The sequence below is a fragment of the Ambystoma mexicanum genome, chromosome 1q, assembly GCF_040938575.1.
Source record: "Ambystoma mexicanum isolate Mex_15411 chromosome 1q, UKY_AmexF1_1, whole genome shotgun sequence".
NCBI lineage: Eukaryota > Metazoa > Chordata > Amphibia > Caudata > Ambystomatidae > Ambystoma > Ambystoma mexicanum.
In genome coordinates this window covers 634,665,957-634,691,833 of record NC_090922.1, presented here as the reverse complement: position 1 = coordinate 634,691,833, position 25,877 = coordinate 634,665,957, and the positions used below count along the sequence as shown (strand labels likewise).

The window sequence follows — 25,877 nt, the reverse complement described above, 5'->3', positions numbered from 1 at the left end:
CCCCTTTTGCCCTCCCCCTCCTCTCTCCTTGATCTTTGATCTCCTCCTGCCAAAGATCCCAGTCAACAATGAATGGAGACTAAGATCTTGCCAATTATATTCATGCTTCCCATTTCACTTCTTGGGATTTCCCACCCTAAGAGAGAAGGGAATCTGTCTAAAAAAGGCAGTTCGAGGGGATTGTGTCCTCCGACATATTCCAGATCTATGACGGGTAATGTCCACAGCTGTGCTGCTTCGGAAATGTTTTCGGCAGAGGGCGTCCTGCATTGATGACGTCGATACGTTGTCCATCGAGGGCCTCTGTCGAGGGTTGATGTCACCGGATGTTATTTATAGGATGCACGGCGCCCATAGCCTCAGTTCCATTTTTTCTGCAACGTGTTTGCTTCGGAATCTCGGCACGCTCGATTCTTCTGTGCAAATATGTCTGTCTTCTTCTGCTACCCCGAAGTTGGGCTTTAAAAAGTGTCAGGACTGCGGGTCAAAGATGTACATCACGGACCCGCACGACTTATGCCTTTGGTGCCTCGGCGAATGCCACGACAGACGACTGCAAGGAGTGTCAGTCCCTGACGTCTAAGGCCTTGCGTCAACAGAAGAAGAAATTGAAGGTACATAGGGTGTCTAAGCCCCATAAGTCAAAGTCCGCTGGGCTTTTGACCGATGACTCGAAGGGCGACTCTCAGCGTCGGCGATGTCCAGGTGGTCTCAGTCTAGGAGTGGTTCCCGCCATTCTAGGAAGCGCCGTCACCGGTCGCCTTCCCTGTCTTTGTCAGAGGAGGACTCCGCTAGACGGTTAACTTGTCCCACCAAGTCTTTGTCGCCGGCCGAATGGGATTCAATCCACTGGCAGATGTTGGGGATTTTCGAATCGCAAGGCACAGGTCCATCCGCGCCTTCGAAAGAAGCCGGAAAGGAACGGGCTCGGTCCACCACTCGCACGCCTTTGGGCTTCGGTGATCGGCGCGATCATCGGGAGCCATCGAGGTCCCGCTTGGACAAGGGAGATCGCCATAGCCGTGCCAGGTGCAGGTCCCGGTCCTCGACGCCATCGAGACCGTTGGAACATGTGAAGCCTTTGAGGAATGCGTCAATGCCATTGGTGTCGTGTCCGTGGAGGGGTTCTCTCGAGGCTCCGCACTCACAGAGGTTGTCAACGCCGTCGGCGCCTCGGTCGACATAGATGCCGATTTCCTCAACGCCGTTTGTGGAGGATTTGCTGGAGGTGCCCAGGAGGGCTGTGGAACCTCTGAGGAATGCTCTCAGTAAATCTGTGAGGCCTGTTTTTGAGCCGTACTCTGTTCCTCCTTCCAGATTGGATGTGTTTCAACCTTTGGATTATATTTCGGAGGTGGAGGAAGGGTCTGAGGAGGAGATGGTTGTGCCTCCTGATGTTCCTCATGACTGTGTCTGAGCACAGTCAGTTGGAGGAACTGTGTCAATCCTTGCATGACGCCAGTGGTCTTGACACCTCTCCGGAGGTGGAGTTTGGCAGGACTGAGCCAGAGACTCATGCCGACTCCTCTTATAGACGTCGCATGTCGAGGGTGACTGAATTCTTGGGGTGGTCTGCGCCACCTGTCGATTTTGATCAGGATGATCTGACAGACATCCTGGACCAAGGTCAACCCACTGACCCGGTGTTGCCATTTCACATGGCTTTGCAAAGAAGGGTGGCAGCGGCTTGGGCTGCTCCGGAGAGTCTCCCGGCAATGAATAAGTTGCTTCCGAAAAAATACTGCCCAGGCAGTAGTGACCCCTGTTACTTGTCGACTCAGCCTACTCTGGAGAGTTTGGTGGTGCAGACGGCTACGGCCCCCACAAAGCAGGCTGCGTACCCTGCCATCCCTCCTGATGGGGACGATAAGGGATTTGATGGTTGGCAAAGGTGTTTTCATCTGGGGGTATGGCTTTGAAGGCAGCCAACTCCGTTTGTGCCTTGGCGACATTCACTCACACTGTGGAATTGTGCATCTTTGGCAGCTGGGCATGTTCCCCAAGGGGGAGGAACGGGATGGTTTTCTAGCCCTCGTGCCAGACGGCAAGGATGCCCTGTGTGAAGCCGTTCAGTCGGGTTTGGACACGGCAGACTGTGTCAGTCGGTCCATGGCTGCGAGCACCGTGATAGCAGGTTTGCGTGGTTGTGGAAGTCGGGGTGTTCTCCTGATGTGCAATCTCAGCTTCTCAACATGCCCTTTGATGGGGTCCATCTGTTTGGCAGCAAGGCTGATGAGAGCCGTGAGAGGTTGCAGACCTCCAAAGCTGCAGCAAAGTCTTTGAGCACTGTGGTAAATGAACCTCCGCTATTTCGTCCCAGGGGACAGCAATGGAGGGGCAGTTCCTTTCGGTACTACTCTTCCTTTGGTAGATCGAGAGGAGCTGCCAGTCAAAGGGGCAACCGTAGGAGTACAGGAGGTGTAAAGCAAGGTACTTGAGGTGCCAAAGCCGGTCGGGCAGGTGCCTCTTTGCCCTCAGGCACTGCCGCAGCCGCGTCATCTCAGTCATGAGGCCATCTCCCATGGTTCTCCGTTTGGGGGCAGACTTGCGCAGAATCTTGGAGAATGGCGTGCCATTACTTCAGATGTGTGGGTTCTGGAGATCCTAACCCACGGCTACTACCTTCCCTTCCGGCAGAGGCCTCACGATAATCCACCGGGGAAGCTCTTTGAAGCGTCCGGATCCCCTCCTATCCCTGCTGGAGAAAGGCACCATAGAACTGGTGCCTGCAGTGGAGAGGAAAAAGGGATGGTATTCCCCTTATTTTTTGATCCCGAAAAGAGACTGGTGATTGAGACCCATCATGGACTTGCGTGGGCTGAACAAGCTCCTCTGGAAGGACAAGTTCAAGATGGTAACTCTTTCTCAAGTCCTCCAGGCCCTTCAACTTCAGGATTGGTTGGTTTCTCTCGACCTCAAGGATGCTTACTTTCATGTGCCGATTCATCCCAAGCACAGGAAGTACCTGAGGTCCGCGGTTGGCGACTCGCATTTTCAGTTTCGGGTCCTGCCGTTCGGATTGACCTCCACCCTGAGGGTCTTCACCAAGCTGATGGTGGTGGTGACAGCATATCTCAGGAAAGGGGGGATTCATGTCTATCCCCACCTGGACGATTGGTTGATCATAGCACGCTCTCCCTAGCAAGACCTAGATAATCTGTCCGTCACCTGCCACTCCCTTCACAAGCTGAGCTTCTCCCTCAATTTAAAGAAGTCTCATTTGACACCTACCCAGCGGCTCCAATACATTGGAGCAGTGTGCACCACATCAATGTGCCCAGAGTCTCCCGACTTTCGAGTTCTTGAGGTTGCTCGGCCTCATGGCATCCTGCATTTTCCTGGTGCCAGAGGCCAGGCTGCGGATGCGATCTTTAATGCAGTGGGCTCTAAAGAGGCAGTGGTCACAGTTCTTCGGCAGAATGTCGGATCCCGTTCAGATTCCGCCCTCGGTTGCACAGGATCTTCTGTGGTGGGCCGTCGAAGGCAATCTGATGAAGGGAGCTCCGTTTTGGCAACCTTGGCCGGAGGTGACGATCGCAACGGACGCATCCCTCATGGGCTGGGGAAGCTCATGCTAACGAGTTGACAGCCAGCGGCCGATGGTCTCCGTCAGAGTCCAGACTCCACATCAATCTGTTAGAGCTGTGGGCCCTCAGGCTAGCCCTGAATGCTTTTCTTCCGTCTGTGTGGGGGAAGAATGCCCTGATTATGACGGACAATACAGTGGCCATACACTACCTCAACAAAAAAGTGGGGGCAGGGTCACTCCCGTTGATCCGGGAGGCGATGCAGCTCTGGTTCTTGGCCATCCAGCTCTGGTTCTTGGCCATCCAGCAGGAAATTTTGATCTCGCCAGTTTATCTGGCCAGAGACGTAAACGTGGCGGCGGACGCTCTGAGCAGGCAGAACGCGGTCTCTCACGAGTGGGAGCTGGCTCAGGAAGTTCTGTTGGAGATCTTCGACCTTTGGGGAACACTACAAGTGGATCTCTTCGCCATGAGTGTCAACTGGAAGTGTGAAAGATTCTGCTCGCGGGAATTTCCTCCAAGAAGAGCATTAGGGTACGCGTTCGTGGTGGAGTGGTCCATCCCACTGCTGTATGCATTTCCTCCAGTCCCCGCCATTCCGCAAGTGTTAGAAAGGGGGATGGGGGGGACTATAACGTCCAGGTTGATGAACCCTTGGCATCCGTTAAGGCCTTTCTGCGAAGTCAGCAGAGTCTTGAGGAGATTTGAGGAGACCAGCTTTATTCCACGAGTGTTTAACTTTTGCAGCTGAAACAAGTCTGTCTTGTTTACCCCTTGGAGGCAGGGCTACATGTTCAAGAACTCAGCTGCCGTGTGGAACGGCGCAGAGCCTTCAAGAGTTTTTGGGAGTCTTTGGGAGGCTGAAGGAGGCATTAGCACCGTGAGACTCTTTATTCATCCCATACTCATTCTGTACCAATCATGATCTTGGCGGCGGAATCTAGCGCCTCAGTCTGTGTGAACATGGTCTCTTCCACCGGCCCACGTACAAAACATAGAGCAAAGACTCTTTTGGTAACGGACCTCCATCAAACACCCCTTCTCCCGCCCTGTTGGAAGCGTCCTGTTCCAAATGCAAACAGAGGCAACTGAAGTCTCCTGTGATCTCGGAGCGGCAACTGCACAACCAGTTGCGTGCATACGCGCCGCTGCAAAATGAGTCCATGCGCGATCAATGGGTTAGCCAGCTGAGGAGGGTGGAGGGATATCCAAAGTGACTGAAGGGAATGCAGAAGAGGAAGTGTTTCTCCATTCACTTCCTGATACACAACAATCGGTACAGACTTTCTTTAATGAGGCTGTAACGGTTAAACAGATGAAGAATGACAAGAGTAACAAAAAGGTTGCACGTTCTTTACAACTAGTGGACAAAACCACAAAGAGTGACTCAGAAATATTGACGCAAAAACAGAACTTTCAATTATGTCTCGACTATGAGAAGAGAAAGATCTCTGATAATGACAGAAGCGGCCATATGATGGAGAGCATTGCAACACCTCAATTGTCACAGAAAATGAGAGCCACGCAGGTGAAACAACTATGGCAACAAAAATTCGAAAGGAATAAGACTGCTCCTTCTTTGGTTCCATCACCAGCCTTACACAACAGGGATTGGCGTGACTGTCAATTGATATTACTGAGGTTGAAGCTTTAATGAGGAGCCATGAAAAACGTAATTATGTTTTTGGCAAACGGTTATCATCCAAATGAAAGCTCCCGAACTCTGCTATGACCTCGACACCTATGCATCCCATAGGAAACTGTGTGACACGAATACCACCGAGCAGGCATCTGCTATTGCTGAATATGGGCCCAATAAAAGATGAAACTGATATCATGGAGACGCGAATGACACCAGAACAATAGAAGGCGATCAAATAAACAGCGCAAGGATCAGCCGACACCAGACAAACAGGAAGTAGATCCAACTACAATGATTGAACTACAAAACATGCTGATGGCAGCCTCAAGCCACACACTTGTGCCATTTCTTAAATTATATGAAACAATTCGCGAAACGATGAAAGACCAAGCGACATTATTGGCACGCATTCATACTAAATAAATATACTTGGAATCTTTTACCACCAAACTACAAGCTAGATTAGACACTGAAGCCGAGGCAACCAGCGGCAAACTAAATTATTCGATATTGCAAGAAATGATAGGTCGGACAAAGCACTGATGACATCAGCACTGATTAAGATGATCTGGAACACGCACCCGCAAAATATGTGCGACAAAGATACTGACTTAAAGCAAGGCCCCACCACACAGGAACCTAATTTGCAGACAAAGGAGAGGCAGTGCCCCGTCGGCAGCTGTTGAATCTAAAACAGAAGAAAATTAACAAAGTGTAATAGAGGATCCAAAATTGAGTATGCAAAAAAAAAACGAATTTGTCCCGAAACAATAAGGAAATATAAAAGCATCTAAAAAAATTCAATTGAAAGATGACCCAAACCGGAGAATCCCTGGAAAAATACAGGAAAGAATAAAGCAGAAAGTGCGTCTATCTGCACAAGGAAATTAAACTTTGCTGATTTTCGAACATCATAAAAAAGATCAAAAAAACATGCAACTCAAAACAGATAGCAGTCAATCTAAGAGAGGGTCCATGCCTGGCAAAAGGCTGAAACCAATGAAGAGAGTTTCAAGGGCGTTCCTGATAAATTTTACACCGGTTATCACAACACCAACATAAACCCAAAAACAAGGTGACCCAGAAAAAAGAACAGCTGTTAATGAAGCAACAAGAAACATCTGCTAGAGATTGCACTGAAAGAATGACATTGGAGGAAAGAGTCCAAAATGAAATACTGATAAATCTTTCCGTATATGTAGAGGAAGATCTAGAAACCTCTCTGATAAAATCACTAAATGAAGATAAAGCCTCCCTATTCATTGTCAATGAATATAAAGGACATGCACTAGAAAATGAGCCACTCGAATTGTCTTGCAAATATATTTCAGACAATGAATTGGACATATCTAGTGAAGAATCTTGCAGTGCATCAGACAGTATCTAACAAGATCTGGATGCCAACCTAATATCCGGATAGACCATCATCGGAGGAGGAGAAAAATTGGCTTAAATTACCATCTTATGTCGATCCACGACATAATGAGGCATTGAATACAATAAAGATGGAGCGAATTGAAGAAAAGAATGACGGTCTAATATTAAATAGAACTAATTTCCATGTGATACCGCAATTACAACACATCACATCAGAGGATATTAACTTGTTGGAGTTCATTCATGAAATAATCGCAGATAAAGTATGGATTCAATTTAGAGACCAACAAAGTCTAGAAAAAGTGATGGATAGTTCATGCCTTTTTCTCAAACTGGGATTTGGCTGTACTGGAGTGTGCAGAGAATATTGCCGGGATGGATCTATCTGATATTTCGTTTCATGATCATTTGGAAATGACATCAGTAGGAAGATGCAACCAGCACTCTATATTAACAGAGATCGAGTCCTACGAAAATAATTTGACGAGAAGTCGAATAATAAGAACAAACACAAAAGGAGATAGATCATTCGTAATTAAGAGACAAATATTACGACAATCAAAGGTTCGGAAATCATCTACAAGAACACAGACAACTGTAACCATAAACTACAAAAAAAAATACAAAGTTCAGCCTCTGCTCTTGGAATACCAGAGGATCAGCTAATTTGTTTGGAATTGAAAATGATGATTAGCAGAACATCAGATACTTTGTCTGCAGGAAACATGGCTATACAATCAATCAGTCTGCAATGGGTATTTGTGATGCATGAACCCTGCAATAAATCGAACAAAAGGACGACCTTTGTCTGGCCCATTAACCTTGATGAAAATGGATGGCAGTTTGGACCTAGTGGAGACAAGAAATCTTAATCCCTGGAGTCAAATGACCATTGTTTAATATAAAACCAAGAATGATCAACAGAAAAATGAATTAATGCGAAAAAGGAATAGGAAGAAACTTGGAATTATAAATTTCTATTGGAACTCCGTTGCCATGAATGATCTATTCATTGACATTGTAACATCTATGGATGCCTCATGGGAAAAAGATAAAACAGACAGAATTCATCATCTGTGGAGATCTGAACATTAATTTGCTTGATCGGAATGGAAAGGAAATCCCTTGTGAAAAGTTGCCAATGCATGCCCAAATGTGGGCCAAGTGGTGACAAAAGAAACAGGACAATAATCAATGGTACCCTGACAGATGATAGACCACCTAAATCAACCTGGCCGAGGGGTACTTCAAGCCCAGTTTTGCATTATATTTAAACAACTGTTGGAATCAAGGATGACATCATAAACTTAACAGTTCATTCAGAAATAGTGACCATTACAAAATTTCAATCAAATGGATGACTAACTCATATTTGACAGCTAAGGCCCCAATTGCACATCTTGAAACAAACTCCAGATTGAGGATTTCCGATCAACTGGCTGGTTTAAAGGAAACGTTCCGCAAAACATCTCACACTGTGAGGGAGAAATTGTAATGTGAATGGCTGCTGAAACCATTTAACCAATTAAATTCGAACAGACAAACCAATAGATGGGAAGCATCTGCACGTATATGATGCACAAATAGCAGCAACAAAAAAAAGAACTGCAGAAAAATCTAAAAGTTGCGGCAAAATTGGGCCAAGATGACAGAGAAAAGGACCAAACTTCTAAATAAGCATCACAAGACTTGAATCAATATAACAAAGGCGACCATGCTACAGACCGATGCAGAGCATATGCTATTAGCATTGAAAAACAAATACAGCAAAGATCTATGGAACCTCTTGTATGGAAACCATCAATATCAATGTCTCATACTTGATGTTTCAGAGGTAGACTGGAAAGCACACTTCTTTGCCTAATACAAGAAACAAAATGACCTTGAAAGATCTGTCTCCAAATACAAATTTGAATTGGAACATTGCTTGGGAATACAAAGAATTTCTTACACATATTCAACATCTAAACACATCAAGGGCCCCCGCCCTGATGGCCTAAGTAATGCAGTTCTTGAACAGAAGCCTGAAGCATGGGCGCGAACCTGTTTATGCAGATATTCGTGATGATTGCTGAAACTTAATGTGATCGCGACAACCTGGAAAACAGTAAGAATACCCATTTTCAAACACGGCGATAGGAAACTGCCTACCAACTATTGTCCAATAGCCCTATTATTTGCAGCATTATTGCTACGGAGATTAACAGATTGGGCAAAAGAAAATGGAAGACGAGATCCAAGGCAAACTGGCTTCATTAGGAATGTAGGTACTAACATCAACCTGATGCTCCTTAATTTTATTAAATTGGAGGCCATAAAAGAGAACACCTATTCATGCAGCGTTCATTGACCTGCAACTTGCCTTTGACACTGGTAACAGGTCAAAATTGTGGGTTAATTTAGCGAAATGGCAATGCCCATCCAACATCATTGAACCGATTAAGGCATTGTATACAAATACATTGATCAAAATTAGACTATTGCACACGGGAGTCATATCCACAGAGATACAAACATGGAATGGCCTAAAACAGGGCTATCCTTTGGCAGCGACGCCGTTTAATTTATACACCTCAGACTTACTGGACAATCAACGAGTCATACTAACAAATCCACCAAAATTGAACGCCACGCAAATCCCGTACATCATGTATGCTGATGATTTGGTCATATTGGACAAAACACAAGTGGGATTACAAAAGACACTGGCCCTCATTACGACCCTGGCGGATTTATTCCGCCATCGGCGGACTTTTCCGCCATGGCGCAAAGTCCCTTTACGCCATGGCGGATGGCGGACTTACCGCCCCATTCCGAGGTCGGCGGGGCGGTAATTCCCCATTGACCCATTTACCCTTCCCCATTCCCATTTCGGCCCCATAGGGCTCAATGGGAGTGGGGAAGGTGTTAATTACGCCACCGTACACTACGGTGGCGTAATTAACACCGAGTTCCCATAGCGCCATGGATTTTTACGCCCGCAAAAAGCGGGCGGAAAAATGACCATGGCGCTCTGGGAACTCGGAATTGGCGGTAAGGGGTCGGCGCAGCTAACGCTAGCGTAAACCCCTTACCGCCAGGGTCCTAATGAGGGCCACTGAAAGAATTTGAAAACTGCACAGTGGTGAATGATCTGAAGATAAATACCAAAAAATCCCCTTGACACACCAAAAAAAGGCAAAAAATAAACTCTGTAATCTTTCTATAAGGAAAAAAAACTAGAACTGGTGAAGTCAATCAAATACTTGGGAATTTGCTTAAACCAATCAATCTGAAAAAGAATGGGTGGACCATTTAAAAGCTAAGGTGAAGTCTCTGGCAGGACAAGGGCTGATACTCCATAATGTTTGTTACATTTTCAGTGAAACCAATCATTGCCTTTTACAGACAGAAAATAGCTATTCTCACATATGGCAGTGAAGCTCTACTAAATCTATTTAACTAGACTGTATTGATAACCAACATAGTGGTGGACGTGCAATTAAACCTGCTAGTTCAGGTATTGGTTCAAAGCACCCAGACCTTCTAAAGAATGTCGGAGTACGAGTGGAGCGAGGGAGAGCAGGCACAAGACCCAGCGCTCAGCTTCAAAGAGGTGCTGGGAAGCTCATTGGTGGATGCAATGGCTCAAGGGGTAAAGCCCTTGCAAGACAAATTGGCTACCTAGAATCCCTCCCATGCCAAAAAAGCAAAAAAGCACTGAAAAGAGTAAGATCCTGTCCGCCAGGCCCAACGCCCTTCAGGGGAGTAACCAAACCCACAAGAGGAAACCCTCTAATAACCCCTTGAGACGTGATTACGGGGCGAATAAGGATACTCCCAGAGGCAGCTGATGCTTTTGGAAAGCTGCAAAATGCTTTCTTGCATAAATCGGCTGTGCCAGGCCTCCTGCCCCCCTTCCCCAGGGGAAGACCGTATGGTAGATGCAGGCAATAGACTCAGAAGAAGAGTCACCAGAAGCCACAACGTCTTTGCAAGATGAGGATGGCACGCCTGAGGAGGATTTGGAAGAGCCCACCAGGAGCAAAAGAGCCCGGAAGGAGAAGAACCTTGAAGGGCATGAAGGGGAAATAGAGGACATGTTCAATCCGGACAATATCAGAAACCCCAGGTTTGCGGACTGGCAGCCTTCACCTAGGGTGTTTAAGTATATGGCACAGAGAATTAGGAAGGCACTAGGCAAAGAAACAAGACACTGCATGAGGGCAGAGTGCCCACGGCCAGACCTGGTAGGTAAAGTGGCAGAGGCACCTGAACTAGATCCCAAGATGCTAGAACTCATCACCAAAACAGCTAAAGACCTGCGCAAAGGCATGGATGGGTCTTGCAGAAGCTGTCAAGAGAAGGTGCTAGGCCTCACGGGCCCATTAGCTAAGATTATGGACCTGGTGGAGCTCGCCGGCGAGAAGATAGACGCAGACGCACTAGAAAATTGGGCACAGAGAGCAGTCTGTCGGCTCGGTAACGTGAACTGTGCAATCTCTTCTGAGAGAAGAAGAAGCCTTCTAATAAAAATAGATGCAAACTGAGTGACCTAGCCACTTACGAAGAAGGCGAAGCAGCACAAGGTCTCCTCTTCGGAGAGACCTTGGGCAAGGAAATGGGGAGGTTTGTAGGGTCCTACACCTCCCTATAGAAGGCACAAGCCTCCATTAGGAAAATCTTTCTGGGCAGAGTTTTTGCCAGGAACGGTCGCTATAGGGGTCGAGCGGTCGGTCGGTTCCAGTCAGCGAGGAGACCTCAGAACAGCAGAGCCCGCTGGGAAAACAAACCAGACTCCTTCTTACTCTCCAGAGGAAGATTCCCCAGAGGTCGCAGGGGTGCAGGAAGAGCGCAGGGCCCTAACACATGTGAGACCCTTTATTTAACCACCATTGGGGGGAGGACATTGCAGTTCTAGCAGAACAGGCACGCGCTTTCCATTGATGCTTGGGTGCTGCAAGCAACCAGAGGCTTACAGATAGATTTTATGCAGAAGCCGAAGCAAGAGTGAATCCTGCACCCTATTTATATGGTGCAGACAGAGAAGGAGAGTCTTCACAACAAACTAAGGCAGCCAGAGGAGAAAGAGGCTGTCGAGCCATGCACAGAGACTCAGAGGTTCGTGAGCAGTATGTTCTGCTTCACAGGAAAGAGAAAGTGAGAACAGTTATAAACTTGAAAGAACTGACCGGCTGGGCGATATACCGACATTTCTAGATGGAGGGTATTCACCAGCTGAGAGATATCGTGAGACAAGGGGACTAGTTAGCCAGGATAGACTTGAAGGACGCGTACCTCACTATCTGTGCAAGCCAAATTCTGCCTGTTTCTGGCGTTAACTTGGGCCGGGCGGTTTTGGCAGTTCAAGACAATGTCTTTCAGGCTAGCATCTTGGCCACGGGCATTCAACAAGCTTATGAGACCAGTGGTAGCATCAATCTGAGGGAAAGGCATCTGCATAATCGCATATCTAGAAAATCTACAGCTATTGGCAGATGACAGAGAAACACTAGTATATGGGACAACAAGGATGAAAGAGCTCCTGAGGTTGTTAGTATTCCTAGTCAATCAAGAGAAATCTGACATGACCAGACGAAAAGGCTAGATTTTCTGGGCTTCGTAGTGGATTCCTAGAAGGCGATGTTATAGTTGCCAGCAAGGAAGATACAAGACATCAAAAGATAGATCAGAGTATGTCTCGATAAGCAAGCAATCTCATTGAGTGCTCTAGCGAGAGTGGTGGGCACATTGGCGTCACACATTCGGGTCATATTTCCGGGCCCTCGCATTACCGGGCCCTTCAGAGATTGAAGATCAGACACCTTTAGCAGGGGCTGAAGTACCATCAAACAATCCCCCTAGATCACAAGTCCATTACAGAACTAGAGTGGTGGTTGCAGAATATGGATACTTGGAAAGGGCGTGCCATCTTCGGAGACCGGCCCGCGCTAGTGATGGAATCAGACGCCAGCAGATTAGGCTGAAGTGCCTGATGCAGCGCTCTAGAGACAGGCAGGAAATGGAGTGCAGAAGAGTTACAGCATAACAAAAACTGTCGAACTCTTAGCTGGGTCCTTTGTTATCAAAGCATTCACGAAGGGCGAGGTGAACTTGTGCCTCCTCCTGCTGAAAATGGATAACATGTTGGCAGTCTAATAAATCGTGTAGGTGGGAGTCCAGACTCCTAGCAGAACTAACAAAAGATTTCTGGCATTACTGCCTGCCGACAGGGACCGCAGTAATGGCAGAATATCTGGCAGATACACTCAACGTAGCGGCAGACTGGAATTCTCGTCACCTGATGGACTCCAGTGGCTGGAAACTGAAGGGAGGTATTCCAGCAGTTAGAGCAACTTTGGGGGCCAGTACACACAGATTTGTTCGCCTCCAGACTGAATGCGCTGAAGTGCAGATATTTCAGCTGGAGATTAGATCCGACCGCTCTGGGTTCTTATGCATTCCTGCGGAACTGGAGCGGGAAGCTGCACTATGCATTTCCCCCATTCATCATGTTAAGCAGGGTACTAGCAAAGAGATACACAGAGAGTAAATGACTCGGATAGTGGTGGCCCCCATTAGGAAGTCACAAGTGTGGTTTCCGACTGATGGAACTTTCCATAAATTTCCCACAGATTCTCCCGTCAGGAAAGCACCTGCTCACGGACCCAGATGGGTCGATTTACCCTATGAGAGTGAAGGGGAACTCTTCCCCTGATGGCGTGCAACGTATCTGGGAGCGTTGGCCACTGCCAGGGATTTCAGAGCAGGCTGCTGAGCTTATCGCAGAATCGTAGGCCCCCTCTACGACACAGCATGGAACAAATGGTCCGGTTGGTGCAAAAGGAGTAGTATTCATCCTGTTTCTGCCCCTGTAGTAGCAGTCCTCAATTTCCTGGCCTCTGTTACAGGACAGTAAGGCGTTCAGGCCATTGGAGTGTATATGTCTGCGATCTCGGCTGGGCATTCGCACGTAGACTGGGCACCACTGGGTGAGAACCCATCAGTGGTCAGGCTCATGAAGGGAGCCTGATTTAGATTGCCTCAGAGTCCGAAATATTCTCAGCTATGGGACATAACCATAGTGTTGTTTCCTGACAAGCCGGCCGATGAACAGATGTCTGTCCCTGAAGCAATTATCGGGTAAACTAGCTATGCTCCTATGCTTAGTGTCATGCAGCCGAGTCTCGGACGTTAAGGCCCTAGACGTGGACAGAAAGGCATATGGTCGGGATGGAGTTACCTTCACGCTCTCTAGGAGGACGAAGACTAACTTTGTGTCGATTTCTTACCCCTATTTGTCCGGACAAACGAAATTGTGCATTGCAGCATGTATAAGGAGTATGAACTCTGGACAGCTGAGATGTGGCCGCCAGGGGTTTCACAGCTCTTAATCGTGCGCTGGAAGCCCTAAAAAGCAGTAGCAACAGCCACCATTGCCAGATGGGGTCGCAAGATCATGCAGTTGGCAGCGATTGCTCTGGATAACTTTGGAGCACATTGAGTGAGAGGCGCTATGGCCTCTAAAGCTTTTGCAACAGAGGTGTCGTTGCAGGATATGTTAAAGGCGGCAGACTGAGCTAGTGATGGCGCAATTAAAACATTTTACTTTAAACCGATTCCGTCAATAGTGGAAGCAGTAGTTCAAACAAGCATAATGCCCGCCTCTGGTCTTGAAATAGAAAGAAGATTACTTCTGCATACTGCGCAGGGAGTCTTCATTCTATTAAAGAGGAGGCAAGCATTACTTTCCCGCCCTGCGCATGTATTGTCTCACAGACTGCAAGAACTGTTATTGTTATAATGCATAGGACAGTGCATTTCTCCACCCTAATGCCAATCCCTTCTTTCTGGTTCACAGAGAGGACCAGAAGACTGAGTGAGCAAGGAAAGGGGGACAGCTACAGCGCAGGGGAGCTGGCGCGAATGACCATACCAGGTTATACCAAGTGGAGTTGGAAAGTTTCAGGAACCATTTGATTTTTCGAGTTGGTTGGAATTACTGTTGTGGATCAGTTCAGAGCATCCAAAGAGGTGGAGCAAAGGACACAAAGTGACCTATAGACAGAGGCGTGTCCCGTTAGACTCCCGCAGGATTTGCTACTTGCGCGCCAGCCATGCTTCCTCCAATACGCTCATTGCCTCACTTACGAGCGCTGCCTGCAACTCCCTCAATGCCGCGCTCTGTAAATAAATGAACACAGCACTCTTTCTGCTAGAGATGCCAGTGTACTAGAAAATGAACACTCTACAACGCATTCTGAACATTTCTTCTGTTAACACTTGTACGTTATGCAAATGCTATGTCGCTCTACAGAAAGAGTGGCGAATACACTGCTGAAGAGTAGGAAAAGAGGTGGCGCAAAGGACGGTAAGTGACCTATAGACAGAGGCAGGGAATACCAGGAACTGCAGAAGGAGTGAGATGAGAGGGACATATGGTTCAGAAAGAGAAAACAGAAGAGATGGAAGAGAAGATGGAGTCATTTTCAGTTATTTTGTTGAAACTGCTGAACAGTAGTGTTAAAGAAGTTGACGCATAATGCTTGCCTCTGTGTCTTTAATAGAATCAAGACTCCTTGCACATTATGGAGGGATAATCTGTATTGGCAGGTGGACAGGCCGGACCTCAGCATGAAAAATTACTATTATTCAAAACATGCCTTTAAACTCACTCTCCAGTTTGACCTGCAGCATAGATTTGTGCATTTTGATGCTCTGGTTTTACAGGACCGTGAATATCGGGGGTAACCATTTTAGCTTGAGACTTATGTGGTAAATATGTGAATAGTTTCATAGAGCTGCTGGCTCTGACTGACTAAGAATTGCAGATAAATGTATTTTCATTCATGTGAATGTGCCCCTATGCCAGTCACGACAAAGGCTGCACATGAAATACTGTTCATACTGGAACATCCTTGTGCTGAAACATATTTCATGAGTTCAAGCAGGTGGCAGTTGTGGGCTTAATACATAAGGGCACAGGCACAGCTGCAGCAAACCATCTCGGATCAATCTGGCGATGCGAGTAATAGAGCAGATGGGTAGCATTAAATGCAGCCGGGTAGCGCGGGGGGAGGTGCAAATCATGTTGCCAGTGCTAAGCCATAGGTTTGATGATTGCGGGGGGGGGGGTAGATTCTGAGGGAGGAGGGGGATTAGTGAATTTCATGTGATGTTGAATATTGATGAATTGTATCCTGTGCTTGCACAGTTGCTTTGTGTGGTACATCGTGAGACTGTTCCCAATGCTTATTCTGTTATTTGATTCCAGGTAAACAATTATAAAATAGCACCCAGTGATGTAAATGTTTCAACTGTAATCCGACATATCCTCTATATATTCTGAAATATAATTTTGAAGGAGCTTCCAACTAAGTCATGGCGTTACTGTAAAGTATTATTTAAATATAAAAATTGCAACGGTACTTTTTTTTTTTTTTTTTTTTTTTTTTGGGGGTGGGGGGGTTTGGGTTGATCCCACTATCCCTTCTTGAGTGGTGGTCTGTCCTTAACCACATTTGGAAGGGAATGAGGGCTTGGTCTCCTTTGGATAATTAAACCTGCGCTAGGTTTACCCATTGCTTGGACTGAACACGTGTTTGACCTCAAATTATTACCAGGCTTCTGTTGAACAAAAGGCTACTGAAATGTTCAGACCAAGTGTTGGCATACAATAATTCTAATAACAATATACATTAAAAGCAATTGCATAAACGTACAGATTGGTTGAAATAAAGCATTTGCAAATATATGGAACCTTACTGATACATGTCTGCTATAAAGAAGATAAGGTACACAAGACTAATAGCTGCACTGTTGCTTTGAACTGCGGTAATGACTATTTTATTGTACCAGAATTCATTGTGGTATATGCTGTAATCCTTTTGAGATGTACATACAGACTGCTTATTTTATTCATCTTTGTTTCAGCCTTTTCTCGATATTGTTCTGTATATATTCAAGCTAACAAGTGCCATAGGAGCTCAGGTATGTTTTCTACATTAGAAGTTCATAGCATTGATATTATTGGAAGCCTAACATTATTCTAGAAGTAAACATTGTTTCCAAGAAGTAAAACCTGTTTATTTAATGTTAGATCTAATTAGAAACATATCCGTGTTCATGTGTGATCAAATTTGAGGTCAACTTGCAAATCTTTTCTTTAGACTTTGTATCATTCAAAGGATCTTATAAATCCATATAAGTAACATATTAAAATGTTTGGTGTCTAAACGCCATTGGAAATAAATCTTTCAAATTGCCAATCTAACCCATCACTCCAGCCGTTGTGAAAACATGACTATGTATACGCAAATATGTTGCAAATTCATGCTTGTAAGTTGTCTACCATCTAGTAAACTTTGATCATAATAATTCTTTTTTTAAATGAATTCTTCTTTTATAACACACTTAAAACCAGAGATTGGTTTCTAAGCGCGGGATCAGGATTCAAACCTGTGTTGCACTGTTGCCTTTCTTCCAAGACAAATGCTTTGCCCCTTAGCTATCTTCCCCCCCCCCTATCATCTTAATGATAGCAAATAAAGGTCTATTTGCCAGGCCCTAGGGGAAATTAAGACTAGGGCCAACCCTGCACAAAGAGATCAATGAAAGTTTTGAATGATAACCAGCAACACATGCAGCCGTGATAGTTATATGGGGCCTACTCATTTCGGAGTTGGAAGGGCTCCAGGGACAAAAGATTCCCACCTGTTGCGCAACATCTCAATTGTAGGAAGTAAATGGGGGATTCATCAGAGCTACGCAGGTCCCATTTCCTCATATATATATTTTGGTTTCAAAAGAAGATTGTGCTCAATGTTTCCTACTTGAGTATGAGGCTTGTTCCCATCCTCCTTGACCTAGTGTTCTGTTCCACACATAATGGCCCTCATAGGGCGTTTGGCAAGCATGACTATTGGTGCTGGTTTAGGAACACCTGCCTTTGAGTGCCACCCACCTATAGTCTAAATAGTGGATGAAAAATAGGAAAATGCCTGCAACACTGTGTTCAAGTACAAGCTTGGCAGGGAGGCTCTTTGAACTGTTGCAGTGCTGCTAATTCAATGCTCCTCTTACACCTGACTTCAAGATGACAGATGCAGTTCTGAAACCCTTGCCAATCACTGCTCCAGAATTGGTTCTATAACTCCCAGGGTGACAGTCCTCAGCAGCCAGATAGCCCTTATGAGAACAGGAGAACCAGCACAAAATGGGAATAACCAATCGCACTCAGAGGGAAGACACAAAACCACAGTGTAACCAATCACAATCTTTATTGAACAAGAGGGCACTATATAAGAGCTCAGGGCTCAGCTGTTGTCATAGACTTGGGATAGAAAGAGCAAGGTGCAGAGGATGCTGACTTGAAAGTTGTTACTTGGAATGCCCAGGCGGGACCCCTTCACTGGTTAGTCCTGTGGCTAAACTAGGGATTGAACAAAACCTGGAAGCAGAAACATCCTAACAAGTGGGCAAACGGTGCAGCTGCTGCACCTCCCCTTTGGGAAGGGCTGACACTTGGCAGCCTGATGCAAGGAAGTCTGAACACATTTTGTTTACAAAGCATAAATGTAATGATTGCCCTATACTTCGGTTGATAGCATTTCAAATTCAGCTGCTAAAGGTTTAACGTATCTTCACCATGGTAGAATTGGCATTTAACTACAAAAAAGGTGGCAAAGAGGTAATCTTCTGCTTTGTTTAAATGTGGCCGGAGGTGTGACGAAGCGCAAGGCATTGCCACTCTGAAAAGGGTAGGAACATCTTGCTATGGTATCCCGAAAAGGAAGCAGTATCCCTGCTCTTTTCCCGACCCTAGAAACCTCTTCACAAATAAACGTATGAGTAGTGGTCACCCTGACGTTACCCTAAAAGGAACTGATGCGAGGAAGAAAGTAACCTGACTTCCTGAAGATTACCTTGTAGATACTGGCATGGGGGAGAAGAACAGAGGAATAAGGATTACCTCCAGGAACCACTTTAAACATTGTAGTGGTGGCTGATTTCCTATTGGTTCCCTCCCAATAGAAATAGAGGACGAGAAACAGGAAGTGTTTTCAAGCCTTCCCTAGAAGAGCATGAAACTGGAATCCTGTGCAAGAGCAGAAGGTGCTGTGGATACTACCATATCCAGAGAGAAGGGAGCCTTTGGTCTCCAGCAGTCTGTGGCGATCTAAGGAAGCCTGGAATCTGAGTGCACCCTGCAAAGGAATGAGGGTGCCAGCAGACATCCGCTCTGGAAGATAGCAGCTGGGAAAGCCATCAAAGTAAGACCCGAGAGCCCAGGAGAAGTTGTAGATGCTTACCATAGCGGCCGAGAACCAGGACCCTCATGGACCAAGCACCAAGGCATGAGGTGGACTGGGAAGGCGCAGGGAGACCACAAAAACCCATTGGAAGTCTATGGTAGAACCAACACCTAGTGTAGCATTACAAACCAGAGATAAGAGTAGGAGACCCATAAGGAACTGGGGGAAGCCAGTGGTTTAGGGTTGAGTACCTGTTGAAGTCTACGGAAGTAGAAGTAGTAGTAGACCTTGACCAAAATAAAGGCTCAGTCTCTTACTTCCGACACCTCAGAGGTCATCCTCTGTGCCAAGGATACTAGTCTAACCCTGCAGACACATTTCTGTGGTTCCCTTGCCCTGGCCTCACCTTTGCTCTGTCTCTGCTGCAAAGCCAGGCACTGCATTTTTGAGAATTGTAACAGGCCGTCTTGATGAGTTTAGAGCTTCTAATGGAGTGTGCCCTATCTCAGATTCCTCATTTTAGATAGCTGGGAAACCTTTTCGACAGCGGGGGGGCCTCATGCAACCTTGATGTCGAGATCCCTCGGTGTGTTACTTCCTTGAGGCCGGATGTGACTTTGGCACCTGTATAATAGCCCATACCATGCACCATGATGGTTTCTTCTTTCCACATGTTCGGCACCCTTTCAGAACGATTGTTTTCCACCTCAGAATTATTTTTGCCAATATTTTAATTTTCTCCAAGAAAATAAAAATATGCTGTGCTACCAAAAAAGCTGGCAGGACCTCGGTGCCTAAGAGACCCACTATGAAGCTTGCCTTGAAAGGTCCTCCAAACCACGTCGACTCAATTAACCGGCAGCACCCTTTCTCCATCCCTCAGTCGCCCCAGCATCAACGTTGAAGGACTCGTCGGCAGGACGGATTCAACCTCGATGTATGCTCTGAAATCTACAACAGATTGTATGGGATCATTCCAGTACCTCTTGGAATTGGTTATTCTTTTTGGGTTGCCACTGGAGTAGTATTTTATATTTTATAGGCACTGTATTACATGGACAGGTGGGTGTTAAGTGAAAATCCCTTTTACACTTAATCAAATATACAAAACATAGATTTAGAAAGACCATTCAAAGACTGCTCCGTGCAGTCTTTCTGAAACAAACGGTCATGGCCCTGCTGCACGCGAGTTTCCGCAGGGATTGGCGGGCACATCCAGGCCGGACTGAAGCAAAGGGCGCAGCAAGTAAGTGTGTTGGCTTCTGTTAGTATGTGCGTGTCTGTCTGCGAGGTGTGTGAGGATGTTAAAGTGGGCGGGGTGGGAGAACAAAAGGGGGTTTGTTGGGATCTCCCTTCCCAGATTTAATGAGTGAGGGTAGGTTGTCGGGGAGGTCAGTGAAAATTTCAGAATATTAAAAGCTGCACCAAAATAGGCCAGAAAAAAACTCTTTTTTTGTGTGCAGCCTTCAATATTCCAAAATTTCACATAGCACCAGGCAGGTGCTGCCATCAAATGCAAGAACAGCCTCAAATGCTCAAGTAATGCCATCCAAATATGATGGGCAGCTTCTCCACATGCCTAGTTGCTGCCGGGATCAATTCTAAGAGGCCACCTATTCTGGTAAATTGGAAAAGACACTAATATCTAGCCAAACTCCAGAAAGGTTGTGCGGTTTAGCAGTGTGACTGAAACGTAAGAGTGTGTGAGGGTAATAAGATTGAGTTAAGAACACAGATATCCCTTTTTTAATAATTCAAGTTAGGCAGAGTATATGAAACACTCTAATTATTAGGTTTTGGACAAACTCTTAGCAGTTAAATTCATAGGTAAGTAAACATTCACTGTCAACATATGCACATCAACCTTGGGGTCTTCTTGCAACTTGCAAAACAGCACAAACACTTTATTTTTCATACAGTTAGATCAGTGTGATAGAACATTGTAGTATAGTAATAGTAAAGCATGTGAAAAAAACAAAGTAGAGAACAGGTAGTAATGTTAAGATTTCAGAAATACAATACACAGACCTTCACTTGTAAAAGGAAATGGGGCCTACTGCCATAAGAGTCCCGTCCCAAACGTAACCCTTTGCAGGGAGTTGGGAGTCTTCTTGTAGGTGTACGCGTCTTTCGTAGTGAAGAACAAAGCATGCTAGGTTTTTAGGAGGACCTCTCCTAATACCTTAGGGGAAGCCCGTGGGGAGGGGGAGTGTCATTGACCACAACTCTACCGATCACAACTAGGGAAGGGAGAGTTGGGTGTAGGACATTACACTGTTAAACCCTATGAGGTGGGGGATAGACAGATATGTTATCACACTCCCTGTACTCCGATTCTGTCAGAAGCCACTTGTTAGGCTTTTGAATCTGCTAGGCCCACTTACTGTGTATTTTGGTTTCATTGGAAGGGTTTTAGGGGTCGCTGATGTAGGGTTCACTTTTGGGGTCCGGATTTAGGTCTGCTTTGCACTGGACAGTGGTGTGATCTTGGCACGATGAATAACCGACCACTAAGTTACTGACGACCGGAGGATAACCACAGGACACAGGCTGGTCCTGCAAGGCCCCTTTTAGTACTAGAAAGTTGCAACTGCTGGGGAAGGGCTCTTGTCACACTAGGCAAGGGTCTGTGGAGTCCCAGGTGTGGTCTAGGGACAGCACTTGTGCATCTAGGTAGCCCATGTATGAGCTGGTCTGTCCTCAGGGTAGTCCCGGAACACTTTCTGAAGGCTATAATATTTAATTGGTGACTATTTTGCAAACGTTACGCTTCCAACACATCCTTGCTCCCACCACGCCCAGAAGTCTTATTGCACAATCTCTTAGCTTCCACAGACCCATTTCCATGCGCGCCATTCTGCAAATGGGCCGGATCTGGCACATGGAATCCCTGAAGTAATGCGGTGTCCGTGCACTTTACCTGCTGTGTGCGGGCGTGGCGGAATACATTTCAACCCGGACAGTGGATTTCATATGTAGTGGTGGCTCTAAACGGAGCATTTTGTGGTTTTGTTTTTTAGATGAAGGAAACGCTTTTTGTGGTGATTTTTATTTTTCTGCACTCTGCCCAACCTTACAAGTAAGCTCTTCACCGCATCTGTACATGGAGCAACAAAACACCATTGCCAATATTGGTGAAAGAAATGCCATTGTCATGGAATAAGGCTGCATTTTTGGAATCAATGTCGTCATTGTTGCTGAAGAAGATTGCAGCATCATACTAAAACGTAGACATGCTTCCATTGATTATACACCTTCAGCCCTCTCGCTGTGAATAAACTGCATTACAACGGGCGCATACTCCTTCTTAGTGGTATGGATAAGAAAAGGATTTTCGCTTTTTACACAGATTTTTCTTATCCTGTACTCCACGCATTCTTACAGTAAGTTCTTCAACGCATCTTGTAGATGGAGCAACAAAATACCATTGCCAATGTTGGACAAAGAAATGCCATTGTCATGGAAGAAAATCACATTTTTACAAGCAATGATGTCAGTGTTGCAGGAGAACATTCCAGAATTGCATAAAAATGTAGCAATTTTTCCATTAATACACCTTCCACCCTCTGGGTGTGAACAAACTGCATTAGAACAGTCCCATCCTCTTCTTCGTGGTAGAATTATCGGAGTGGGAAATAAACGCTTCACTGCTTTCATCAATCTCTTGAGTTGATGCAACACATATGAACAAGGCGTGTAACCCAAATGTTTAGCTCCATACTGTACCAAGACAACATGAAAAGGCACGAAAGTGACCACTTCTTTGCAAAGGTCAATGACCACGCCGAAATTGCAGTGTAACGCTCACCTGGTTCCCACGGGGGCGCTGGTCTAGTCTGGATTGCTGTGGCCTCTTCTAGCTTGATGCGCAGGACCCGGAACACCGAATGGACAGGACCTCCAAATCGTGCTTGCCTGGCCCGTAGGAATATCCTTCTGCAGATGAGAAAGGGGATTAACAGTCTGCAGAATAGTGTGCTAGCTCCCCCCTTCCCCCTTCGTTCCTCTCTAACTTCCTCCAAACCCCGGTTTAAGCTCACCTTATGGTTTGGTAGGATGAACTCTCCATCCTGCTTCTGGTGCAGGGGCGCGCGTTCGTCCAGTTACTTCACTGGTTTTCAGTATGGCGCTGGCAAAATCCACTTGACTTTCCTGAGCGATGCGCCGTAAGTATGAAAGTTCAAAGTTCAAGTGAGGCCCCCTTTATGTTGTCTTTCTAACCTGTGATCTGTCCTTTATTTCAGGTGCAGAATGAAGGCGATGCGTCGAGGGGTTAAACTGCTGAGGTGAGTAGTGATGAGGGCGATCCCTCTAAATGTCCTTATCATTCCCCAGAAATGTCTCTTGTCCTTTCCCCATAGGGGCCGGGGTACGGTACCTGCCAACGGGGCGGCGCCGACCCGAAATGTGGAAGAAAAGCCGGTAAGTATTATGGCTGTTAATCAGGCTTTCCTTCTGTGTTCCTTCTGCTCACCTTTTGTTTCTTCCTCTCTCCCCTAGGTGCATAGATGTGGCGTCCGATGCTGACAGCCGCGATGGAGCCGGGAGATGTCTCGAGGACAGGTGAGTAAAGCGTGGTGCTGCAGCGAGCAACGCGATGATTTTAAATGGAAGTCTTTCTTCAGGGATGCTGGCGAGAAGATTCCGGATGCAGGTAAGAAGTTTGAAATAGTCCTTGGTTTTCACCTTTCTCTTCTCTTCCTTCCTTGCAGGTCTTCCAGGTTCGAGGCGGGTGTGACTGGAGTCCAGGAGCAGGAGCAGACACGGTGAGCGTTAAGCTGCAGGAAGCAGAACAACGCGAAGCTTGAGCTGCTGTCTGGGCGTGGCTTAAATAGCCTCCAAAGAAGTACCAGGTATGTATCCTTCCCCAACTAGGTATGTATCCTTCCCTGGCCACGCTCGAGTGAAAAAATAGTCCCTATGAAAAAATAGTCCCTTACAGGTCTCAGGGAGGCCTGAAGCATGCAGCATGGTCTGCATCAGGTAAGTGCACAAAACTCCCTTTATGAGCCTGGTGCCTATGGCGCCAGGACTGATGTCCAACATGAGCCTGGCGCCAAATGCGCCAGAACTGAGTCCAAAGGCCCCCTATAAGGGGCCGCTGAGCTTTTACCCGAGGGCATGATGCCTGCTTCCGGGGGTGCTGGGCCTGGCCTGGTGCTCCGGGGGTAGGCATCATGACATGCAGACATTGACAGCGCACCAGCATTACTCCACACTTTCTGACCCGAAATTGCCATGCAAGTCTCTTTCCTGGGCATACCTGTGCAAATGTTCCACGAAGGCATCACCCAATAACAGCACTCTGCGTCTCTCCATTTCTACCAGTCTGAGTACACAAAGTAAAGTAAGGATTTGTTACCGCCCCTGCCTGTGAGGCAGAACCTAAGCAGTTAATTGGATAATCCCCACAATCATATTCCCATTGACCAGCATGCTTATAAGGGCAGAATGTTGCACATGCAGTTTCCGAACCATGCAAAGTCTGCGCCCCAGTGAAGCGGGAGTCTTTCTTCCTATTGGTGCGCTTTCCAATGACGTACACCCTGAGCACCTGATAGGACAATCCCTACAGTCCCATTCCCATACGCCAGCATGGCGAGAAGCGCAGAATGTGGCACGTGTGGTTCCCCAAGAACGTCGAAGGCCGGGCCCGAGTGAAGCAGGAGTCCTCCTTTCTATTGCTGCACACCCTAATCATCTGATTCGACAATCCCCACAGTCCCATGTCAGTTGGGCAACATGGTGTGAAGGGCAGATTGTAGCACGTGCGCTTCCCAAAGTACAGCGAGGGTCGCACCCCTGTAAAACTGGAGCAGTCCTTCTTCCCGTTCCACTATCTTCTCTGCAGCACTACCTCATTGGGTTATGCTTACATAGGGACACACGCTGCCATCATCCAACACTGTCAGTCCTGTACAACACTTCAAATATACCGTTACACGATTACAGTACAAGTGTGCCAATCCAGAGCACGTCCACTGCAAACTTCAGTAAAGGTATGCACGATTTCTCCATCCGCAGAATGTGGCACGTGTAATCCTGAAAGTACAAGTGAATCTGCTACCTTTTCGTGATAGTGAGGCGGGGTGGCGGGGGAAGCAATATCAAACTGGGTAGGGGATTGAGTCTTCCATCGTAGATGTATAAAGGTCATAATAGCAGGATGTGCCACGTGCGCATTCCCATCTACAGTGAGGGCCACGGCGCAGTAAAGCAGGCACAATACTTCTTCCCTTTGCAGTGGCATTTTTTGCAGCATTCCCTTATTGAATACTGTCAAATTATCAAACACGCATGCACCTATCACATAAAAAACCTCTGCATTGCACACTATCATTTCTGTACACCACTCCATATTTACCGTTAGACACTGTCAGTGCACATTCCGTTTAATTCTAGAACCCCTCCACCAGAAACTTCTGCTAACGAATGCACGATTGCAGCATCACCAAAGATCCTGCGGCACACCCAGCACACCTTTGGCCATGCACGCAACAGTGCAGCCCTTGCCCACACCCATCACACCACTATGGATACATGCATGCAACCAACCATGTGGGCAGCTAACAATATGACAAACGTAACATACATACTGGCACTTGTACCCAACTGACCCACACCGTAGAACATCCATTCACGAAACTGTCACAATTAGCAGAATCCACAAACATACCACAGCCTGCACCACCCCTACCCACTGCCGCTCACAAAGTCTTGTGTCGCTGGCAACCTAAGCACAACAGCTTCACAACATCGGGCCTACTTAAACAAATCTGCACACAGCACACTAACCAAGCACATTTAAGCTGCACTCTTCCATACTCACATTATATACCCACTGCACCCTGTGGCCACATTACACACCTTCTCAGTGCACTATCTCCTACCGCACACCAAATACTGTAGCATGTTGCAACTATCGCCACAACCATGGAACGCACAATAAACGCTTTTCAACTCTCTTGTAGGCTGCTGTAGCATGCCTACAATGTGCTCCACACCCATTCTCTAAAGATCCCCACCCTGTGCCTCATGCACTGTCAAGCCTGCATTGCTGCAGTGGGTGTGCTGCCACTGTGCACATACGCACCACCG

The 25,877-nt window shown here is 46.6% G+C and overlaps 1 protein-coding gene across 2 annotated transcripts in view; it reads left to right on the top strand.

Moving 5' to 3' along the window:
• Positions 1-25,877, top strand: part of ABCD3 (ATP binding cassette subfamily D member 3) — a 949,084-nt gene that overhangs the window by 431,555 nt on the left and 491,652 nt on the right. For both annotated transcript variants that reach the window (XM_069641211.1, XM_069641209.1), the window contains one exon: positions 16,459-16,515. In XM_069641211.1, the coding sequence (XP_069497312.1) occupies positions 16,459-16,515 (57 nt within the window). The remainder of the gene's footprint in view (positions 1-16,458; positions 16,516-25,877) is intronic.